Source organism: Mastigoproctus giganteus, chromosome 5 (genome assembly GCF_048544385.1).
Source record: "Mastigoproctus giganteus isolate SK-2022 chromosome 5, ASM4854438v1, whole genome shotgun sequence".
In the NCBI taxonomy this organism is placed as follows: Eukaryota; Metazoa; Arthropoda; class Arachnida; order Uropygi; family Thelyphonidae; genus Mastigoproctus; species Mastigoproctus giganteus.
In genome coordinates, this window is record NC_143579.1 from 161,607,237 (window position 1) to 161,617,760 (window position 10,524).

At 40.0% G+C, this 10,524-nt stretch overlaps 1 protein-coding gene across 1 annotated transcript in view; it reads right to left on the minus strand.

The window, feature by feature from the left end:
• LOC150085799 (myosin regulatory light polypeptide 9-like) overlaps positions 1 to 10,283 on the minus strand; it is a 111,315-nt gene extending 101,032 nt beyond the window's left edge. Inside the window, exon 1 of the mRNA XM_090373491.1 lies at positions 10,130 to 10,283. Within this exon, the coding sequence (XP_090229617.1) occupies positions 10,130 to 10,132 (3 nt within the window). The 5' untranslated portion in view covers positions 10,133 to 10,283. The remainder of the gene's footprint in view (positions 1 to 10,129) is intronic.
• Between the last annotated feature and the right edge of the window lie 241 nt (positions 10,284 to 10,524).

Sequence of the window (10,524 nt, forward strand, 5' to 3'; positions counted from 1 at the left end):
AACAGACGAAAATTGTTAGTGACAGGTATCAGGCTGTTTTTTAAAAATATTTCTGGATCCGAGTGGAGTTTTCGTTTTTTACAAAAGTGAATTGCAGTGGATTTTTTTTCGGCTAAAGAATAACCATTCCGCAGTGCCCATGATTCTATTTTAGCTATGGAAATTTGAAGTTGTCTTTCAATGATGTTCATAGTTTGGGATTGACAGGAGATAATGAGGTCATCGGCAAACATATAGGATTCTACTGTATTTGGTACTTCCCGTGTCATGTTTGTAATTCTTACTGCAAATAATGTTGGACTTAGAATAGAACCCTGCGGTACACCCTCCTCTTGTTCAAATGATTTGGATAAATTGTTCATATACCTTACCTGAAACGTTCTGTTGCATAGAAAATTTTGTATGAATTGAGGTAACTGACCTCTCAAGCCGAAAGAATGGAGATCTTTTAGTACACCATATCGCCAGGTGGTATCGAAGGCTTTCTCAATATCGAGATTGATCATGACTAGATGTTCTCTCCTTATAAAGGCATTTCGGATGTTTGCCTCAGCTTTTATCATCACATCTAGCGTGGACCGGTTCTTTCGAAATCCATACTGGCTGCTGTTTAGTAAGTTGTTTGCTTCCAGGAACCACGTTAGCCGCCTGTGAACCATTTTTTCAAGGACTTTTCCTAGACAACTAGTCAGTGATATTGGCCTGTAGTTATGCGGAAAGGTACGATCCTTTCCTGGCTTCGGGAAGGCTAGAACAATTGAGTGACGCCAGGAGAGTGGGTAGGTATTTTCTAAGAAAATACGGTTGTAATATTTTAACAATGTTGTTTTTGCTCTGTTGTCAAGTTGCTTTAACATTATATAATAGACCCCATCTGGACCAGCAGCACTATTTGGTGTTTTATTGAGTGCCCCTACTAATTCTGCGAATGTGAATGGATGGTTGTATGGATGTGAAACTGCCGTAGAAAAATTAATCTTACGCTTTTCTGCAGATTCTTTAATTCTTTGAAAGGTTGGGTTAAAGGTGGATATTGCTGATATGCTGGCAAATGATTCAGCTAAGGCATTTGCTATATCTGCTGGTGATGACAACTCCTTCCCTTCCCAATTTAGTATTGTAGCTGGGGACTGGACATATTTGCCATTGAGCGTTTGAATTTTCCTCCAAATGATTCTACTATCTGTGTCCTTATTTATACTTGAGGAGAAGCTGATCCAGGCTTCTTTCTTTGCATTTCTTCTTATTTTGCGGAACTTGGCTCTTAGTCTTTTGAAGTTAATTAGGTTACTAGTTGTGGGGAATTTACGAAATAAATTCCAAGATCTGTTTTTTTTCCCGTTTCGCATGCGTACAATCTTGGTTCCACCAGTAGTTACTGTGTTTCCGTTTCCCTGGTAAAGATTTTGGTATTGCAATGGTGGCGGCTAGTAATATTTGAGTAGTAATGTGTTCCGTGACATTTTCTATGGTCTGAGATTGTATAATTTTATCATCTAATTGAACATGAGAGGCATATTCACTCCAGTGTGCCCTACGGAATATCCAAATGGAGCGACGTGGGGAAGGGGAGTTTGCTCGTGTTTGGAGTTTGCAGAGGATTGGCAGGTGATCACTGTTCATTGGATTGTTAAGAACAGACCACTCCATAATAGTATATAAGGAGGGAGAACAGATCGAGAGGTCTATTGAACTCATGGATCCAGTCGAAAAATGAATGTAGGTTGGCTCGCCAGTATTTAAAATGGTGAGTTGATAAGCATCAAGAAAGGATTCTATTAGCTTACCTCTCTTGTCAATTGTTGGAGATCCCCACAGCGAATGATGTGCATTGAAATCTCCGAGCAAGCAGAACGGAGATGGTAGCTGGTCTATTAGATTTTCTAGGTCGTCTGAAGTGAATAAGAAATTAGGAGGGATATATATTGACGCTATTGTAAGAGTGATGCCAATTTCAATACGCACTGCCACTGCTTCAAAAGGGGTCTGAAGAGAATATGTTTCGATGGAACGTTGTTTCTAACAAGAATTGCCACTCCTCCACAGGCTGGCGAGTCTATTCTCCTATCTCGTCTGAAGATGGTGTAATTTTTAATGGTGGGACACACTCGTGCATTTAAGTAGGTTTCCTGTAGGGCTATGCCTGCTAGATCATACCGGTCGATGAGATCATATAAATCGTCTTTTGTATTGCGAAAGCCTCTACAATTCCATTGGAGGAATCTTTCCATTAAGTGGTTTTATTGTTTATTTTTGTTTCTGACTGCTTTTTAGTTGAAACTTGCTTAGATCGATCCAATTTCCCTTTCTCTTTTTTTGGAAAGTAGGGACGTGTGACATCCATCTCATCAGTCGCATGCAGTTCTAATATACCATCATCTGATTCATTGCGTTGGTCAACATCCATGCCCGTAGCTACTGGTGGGTTCAGAACTTTAGTTTCTGCCAATTTTGGTTTGGCTGTTTGAGGCACGTCGGTTGGAATGGTAATTGGGGTGTTACTGGCTTGTTCAGCTTTTTGCTGTGAAGGACACTGTTTGGAAGCAGAGAGCAAGGAACGTGCCCAATCGGCGATGGATATATTTGGAGGAACTGTAACATCTGTTTGAATACCTACTGACTGACATTGTTTAGCAGCAGTGGCATATGTACGCTTTGGTTCTGTTATGAGTATTTGTCTTCTTGCCTCTGAGTATGTGACTTTATTCTCAACTTTATATTTTTGGATTTTTTTCCCTTGTTTCCATAGTTCGCATATTTTGGAAAAAGCTGGGTGATTACCTTTACAGTTTGGGCAATGAGGAGTAGCAGTGCATTCGGATTGATTATGTTCCTTTGATCCACAATTTGGACATATTGCCTCACCTCTACATGCAGTTTGGGAGTGTCCATATTTTTGGCACTTATAGCACCTGATTGGATTCGGGATGTAAGGGCGCACACGGCAATGAAGATAGCCAGCTTTGACAGATGTTGGTAGGATAGGAGAACTAAAAGTGAGTATTATACTCCTTGTAGGAACAAGAATACCATCTTTCCGAGTCAGGATTCTCCTTGCTTGGATTACTTTTTGTTCTTGAAGCTCTTGGACTATTTCCTCTTCTGATACATTTACTAAGTCCCATTCTGCAATTACACCCTTCGAGGAGTTTAGGGTGGCATGGGGAGTGACTTTTATTGGTTGTCCACCAAAGGTAGTCTGCTTTAATAACTTTGCAGAGTGTTGCGCTTTACTGGTCTCTACAAGAATATCCCCGGACTGAAGTCGCCTCACCATTTTCGGTGAACCTGCAACAGACTCAATACATTTTTGGATAAGGAATGGCGATAACTTACTCAGAGGCTGCTCTGAGAGAGAGTGTAGAATGAGGAATGATGGTATCTCCTCTTGAGGGGTTGTTCTCAGCCTCTTGGGTTGAGAGAAGTCATTATCATTGTCATTTATATTGTCTCGTCTTGAGCTCAATGGCTCTATAGTTGGATATATATTTTTATCCATCTTTGCTCCTTTCAGCCCTGGGAGAGTGAATTTCTCCTCCCAGGTTACCGGCCCCGCCACGGGGAGGCAGGAGCAGTGCCGCTAGAGTGACCAAGCGGTATAAAAGTTAGTACGTTAATTTAAAGAAAAAAAGAAAGGTGTTTTTCCTTTCTTAAACTAGCTTACGATTTGTAAGACTAAGTTGCCTAATAATAGGAAAGTAAGAAAACTTTTATAACTGAAACAGAACTATATCTTTGAGAAAACGCTCTAATAATCACTCAGGAAATTGCTTGATCACTATAACGCTTGGCACCCGGGGCCTTGAGAAATCCTTTAATTTAGTAGCTCTTGTATCAAAAGTACTGGTATAGAGCAAGGAAGGAAAGTAACCTTTCTTTATTTTTCATATCTAATAGACTAACTCCTACTAATTTCGCTTGGTCACTCCAGGCACTGCTCCTGCCTCCCCGTGGCGGGGCCGGTAACCTTGGCAGAAAAGTTCATCTGCCAGGGGCTAAAAGGAGCCAAGATGGAACAAAATATGTTTCCTTGTTTAGAACCGACAAGCAGTCGGCTAAACACAGAGCATGAGCATGACTCTTCGCAAGCAAAGAGGTTAAAAACCATTTCCTCTGCGACCGAGTTTCCTGCATTTTTATTAATGCATTCATTATCAGAACAGCCTCTTAGTAAGCTATCCCCCTTTCTTATCCAAAAACACTTGGAAAGTATTGCAGGGTCTCCCAAGATGGTTAAGAGATTGCAATCGGGGGACTTACTAGTAGAAACTGTCAACTGTAGGCATTCTGAAAAACTCCTGAAAGTGACAAACTTCGCAAAAATTCCAGTAAAGGTAACTGCCCATGCAACCCTAAATACATCTAAGGGTGTTATATCTAGTTGGGACCTTTTGAATGTGACAGAAGAAGAAATTAAAGAAGAGCTAAATGAACAAAATGTAATTGCTGTCAAAAGAATCATGACTAAAAGGGACAATATACTCACACCCACCAGAAGTATCATTCTCACCTTTAACAGTCCAAATCTACCCTCAACAGTAAAAGCAGGATATCTACTCTGTCGCATTCGTCCTTATATTCCTAATCCGCTGAGATGCTACAAATGCCAAAAGTATGGCCATTCTCAGACGGCATGCAGAGGGAACCCAGCTTGTCCCAACTGTGGATCTTCTGATCACAGTCAAAACGAATGTTCGGCAAAAGAAATGACTTGTCCTAATTGCAAGGGTAACCATCCTGCTTACTCTAAAACATGTGAGAAGTGGAAAATGGAGAAAAAAATTGTAAAATATAAAGTCGAAAACAAAGTTACTTATCAGGAAGCAAGAAAATTAATTGCACCCAGTATATCTAACCGTAGCTATGCCAGTATTGCAAAAAAATATCAAACAATAGCCACACAAACTGATGTTACTGTTCCATCCAACATATCAATCTCCGACTGGGCCCGAGCTGTTCTTTCTCAGCAACAGTCCAATATCCAGAAGCACTCAGATCAAGCAAGTAATACGCCTCTTACGATTCCAGCAAAATCTCCTCCTTCGCCAATGATTGCTACCACACCAAATACTCCCAGTTCAACTTCAAAACAGAGTATTCAGGAAACATCACTCGATCAAGAGTACCCCTCTAAACAGGAAGATCCAATTCTTGAAATATTTGCAGAAGAAGAAGAAGAAGAAGATATGGACACAGGTCGCCCCACCTTTCCAAAAAGAAATAAACCAAAGCCAGAACGCCACAAGACAGCCACGTCAGGTACAGCTTCTTCTAAACTCAAATAATGCCTTATATTTTACAGTGGAATTGTAGAGGCTTTAGATGCAACATTGATGACATTCAGTACTTAATTAGACGCTACTCTCCAGTGGGTTTCTGTCTGCAGGAAACCTATTTAACTGCTAAAATTTCTGTTTCTATAAATAACTACTCAGTCTACCGAAGAGATCGGAATACATCTGACTCTGCTCGTGGTGGTGTAGCCATTTTGATTAACTCAAAGATCCCTGCTAGTCAAATCATTCTTCAAACCAAAATTGAAGCCGTTGCTGTGCGTCTGATTGCTGAGATTGCATTTACGCTAGTCTCAGTCTATCTCCCACCAAACAATTCCTACTCTTTCAAAGATATTGAAGAACTTTTAGTACAGCTGCCGTCACCAGTGTGCTTGCTAGGGGATTTCAATGGCCACCACCCTTTATGGGGATCCTCTAAATTAGATAGACAGGGCCGACTGATTGAAACTATACTAGATAAACAAAACCTTACCATTCTTAATACTGGTACACACACCCACATACAGTTACCTACTGGACAGACCTCTGCAATTGACCTCTCAATTTGTTCTCCGATACTGTTTCCAGTCATTCAGTGGTCCGCCATGGATGATCCAATGGGAAGTGACCATTTTCCAATTGTCTGTAACCTGCTCACTGCACAACTACCATTAGACCAACCCTGCAGAAAATGGAAATTTTCTAAAGCCAAATGGGCCAAATTTCAATCAGCAATCATTCTGGACAAAGAAACTATTCAGCTACAACCTATAGATAAAGTAACCGATTATGTCACATCCAGTCTTTTAGTTGCAGCAAAATACTCAATTCCATTATCAAACCCCCCAACCCGACGGCACTTCAACTACTGGTGGAACGAAGAGTGCACAAAAGCAAAGAAGGAAAAAAATAAAGCATTCAACTTATTCCGTCGATTTCCGACAACAGCTAATTTAATTAGCTACAAGAAGCTAAGGGCAAAAGCGCGGTTCATTCACAGGCAAGCCAAGAAAGATTCTTGGACTCGGTTTGCATGTACTATCAACAGAAATACCGACTCCAGAATAATATGGAAGAATATTAGACAGCTTTCTGGGAAGTTTCCAATCATCCCTTCCCCAATTCTTTCATACAATGGACAAGAACTCTCTGGTCCTCTAGAAATAGCGAATGCCTTGGGTAAAACCTTTGCCGAAGTCTCTGCTGTATCAAATTACACTCCGAAATTCCAAAAAATTAAGACCTCCACCGAACAGAGGCCCATTAACTTTAGAACCTCGCTATCACTTCCGTATAATCAGCCCCTTGAATATTGTGAACTTCTACAAGCCATAAAAACAACGAGAAACAGTGCAGCTGGGCCAGATGGCATATATTATGTCATGCTGCAGCATCTCAATGAGCAAAACTTACAAATGCTGCTAGTTTTCTTTAATCGGATCTTCCTGGAACATACTTATCCAACATCTTGGCACCATGCTACAGTTTTGCCCTTTTTGAAACCTGGAAAAGATCCTTCCAGTCCTAATAGTTACAGGCCAATCTCTCTGTCAAGTTGCCTTGGTAAAATTCTTGAAAAAATGATCCACAGTCGACTCAGCTGGATCATTGAAACTGAACAACTATTGAGTAATTGTCAACATGGCTTTCGCAAAAATAGGTCCTCTCTAGATCTGATGATCAAGGCCGAATCTGAAATTCGCAATGCCTTTGTGAAAAATGAACACCATGTCATGGTCTCCATTGACATAGAAAAGGCATTCGATACAACCTGGCGGTATGGCATTCTCAGTGACCTACATAATTTTGGTCTACGAGGCAACCTGCCTATATTCATTAGGAACTTTCTCCAGATCCGCTCTTTCCAGGTTCGATACCAAAACTCCCTTTCTTCTACTTTCTTGCAGGAAGAAGGAGTACCACAGGGGTCGGTTTTGGGTGCAACCCTATTTGCCCTTAGAATTGATTCCATTTCCAAAGAACTTCCAAATACTGTAGAAGCCTATCTTTATGCTGACGATCTCTCCATTTCTTGCCACTCTCAGAACATGAGATCTATTGAACGGCAATTGCAAATGTCCCTCAATAAAATTGAAAAATGGGCTGAGTTCAATGGATATCGGCTTTCCCATCAGAAAACAGTTGCTATCCACTTTTGTAACCAACGCAAATTACATTTAGACCCCGAACTCCGGATATCAAATTCCAGCATCCCGATTACCAACAATATTAGATTCTTGGGATTAATATTAGACAGCAAGTTAAATTTCCTTGAGCACATTAAAGTAATACGTACTACCTGTTTGAAAAAGCTGAACATGCTTAGAGCTCTATCTGCCCAGTCTTGGGGCGCAGATCGTACAACTTTGCTGCTCTTATATAGAGCACTGATTAGATCTCGGTTAGATTACGGTGCCCCAGTTTATGATTCTGCTCGAAAGAGTGTATTACGATGGCTCGATCCTGTACAACACAATGCACTGAGGATTGCTCTTGGTGCTTATAGGACATCACCAACCTATAGTCTATATATTGAAGCCCATGAGCCCCCTCTTTACCTCCGCAGAAAAATGTTACTACTTAAATATGCAGTCAGAATACGAAACTGTTCTTCGCACCCCATCCAACAATATCTCTTTAATCCATCATTTCACAATCTCTATAGAAATAAACCAAATAAAATACGCCCAGCAGGCCTACGGCTCCTTGAAATAGCACAAAATTGGAATGTTCCTCTCCAGAGTAGGCAGCACAGAAAGAATGATTCTTGCCCACCATGGACCCCATTTCCTCAACCAGCCTGTGATAATTATTTTCTCCAATGGGGAAAGAATCGTCTACCAACTCTGAATGTGCAACAACTCCATGCTAGCCATATTCAAAACTGTTTTGACTTCTTACCGATATATACTGATGGTTCCAAATCTCATTCAACTGTTGGAGCAGCAGCAGTGTTTCCCTCTGCTATCATATCAGCCTCTCTTCCACCTGAGTACAGCAGCTTTTCAGCGGAATTATGTGCAATTCAATTAGCTCTAGAAAATTTGAGTCTTCACCCATCTGCAAAATATTTAATTTACACCGACTCTCTCAGCTCAATTAGAGCAATGCAGAATTTCTCTTATAAGGATCACCCTATACTAAATCAAATCAAGTATTTACTATTGAAAATTGAAGATCGCCAGCAACGAGTGAACTTCTGCTGGATCCCAGCACATTCAGGCATCAAAGGGAACGAGTTGGCTGATATTTCAGCTAAAAATCCATCAACAGCAGATTTAACCTCTGCCTTTATTCCAGTTTCTGATTATAATATTATAATTAAAACAGCTTTTCATGCACAATGGACAGAGCTATGGCATAAACAAACAAATAACAAACTGTTCCAGATAAAACAGGACCCAAAATTTTGGCACTCATGCATTCAGACAGTTCGGCGAGAAGAAGTGGTACTCGCGCGGATTAGAATAGGTCATACCCATCTAACGCACCTCCATCTACTCACAGGCGATGATCCTCCTCTTTGTTCACAGTGCTCTGAGCATCTAACAGTCAAACATATTTTGATTGACTGTCCACATTTTCAACAACATCGAACTTTAATATTTCAATCTCTGGCTAATTTCCGTGAACGAATAACATTAAATGATATAATTGGTGAAAATGCCAATATTAATGAACTTTTCTGTTATTTAAAACAAATAGGAATGTATAAGCGACTGTGATTAGTTTCTGGAATGAAATGAGATTGAACCGTCTTCACATTAATTATTTATTTTATCTTTTCAACATACCTATGAATAGGCGCAATATAGCCACAGCAGCTTGTGCGCCATTAAACACCCATACCACACACACACACACACACACACACACATATCAGGCTCTAGGCATACGCATTTCCATAAGTATTAAGCGATTTTGCCTTAAATTCGGTACTTATTTCATCCTAAATGAGGTTCAGAAAAGAACAATTTAATGGAAAATTACAGTTCAAATGGTTATTTTTAATATTGCATAAAAACAGGTGTAATGGATCATGCTTAGATGGAGGGGGTTTTCGGTTTTGTGTAAGCTTAAAGGAGTAAACACCATATGAGAGTCGATTTTTTATTCGTTTTTATTTGCCACATTTTGGAAATACTGACCAGGGGTAGCTGGTTTGTGTCAGTTGTTACCGATTAGGATAGGTTATAAGGTATGATTCTTTTTGGAGATCTAATAACAGGATAGCGCCGTTAAAAGTGAGGACCACGTATTTATGGCTTCGTGAAGTTCCAACTTACTACGCGTTCACCGATTTACCAGGAAGTGAAGCGCAACCGCTTTATTGGGGTAACTGCTCGAAAGTCTCACGTTCTAGAATTACCATAATTATCATGATTTTCAAAAAGAATTTTTCAAGAGAACAACCCAAGGGGAAAAAAATGAGAGGGGTGCTGTTGTAAAAAAATACGATTACATGTATTTTCTCTTCTTTAAGAATTAGCAGCATAGTCTAAAAGAGTATCCATAATTAGTGCGAAAGTGATGTCAGAACACTTTCGCATGAATTAAGATATTTGGCAACCAGAATATCTGTAAGCAGAATAAAAAGAGAAAATATTGTCCTTATTTAAATTTTTAATGCCCGAATCCAGCAATTGATATAATGCGCCTTATTTTATCTTATAATACAATTAAATTATCTTTTTAATCAGCTTTATGATTCTCGCTGTTCATAAGTTAAATTTCTTCTTTTGCCAATCATTTCACACTATTTATTGACCCATTTATTAAAGGTCTTTTAAAACAACGATATAAAAACCAAGAGGAATGCAGAGTTTCATAAATAAAACGCAACTTGTACTCACCATGGCTGGAAAAAGTAAGGCTATAAGACCACGGCCTAAACGTACCAACGGGACACAGTTGAACACACACACACACCAGGCACCACCACACACAGTGGATACTTCACTTATTCGTTAAGTGCTTTCTTCTTCTTCTTCTTCTTCCTCCATTTTCATCATCATTTCTCAGCGCCCTCTGGATAACCTAGACACTATGGTTCTTTTCCTAATTTGGCAGTTAAGCGAGAGACGGCAAACTCCCGCGAATGGTTACATTGAGAAAGTAAACGAACGGGCAGGGAGGGAGGCGTAGAAGTAATGTAGTTGCTCTAGACGTGACTAGTGGAGGAGGAGGAGGTCAGGGCAGTTGCTAATTTCGGCTGTTTTGATAAAACACCGGAAAAATTCTTTGGTTT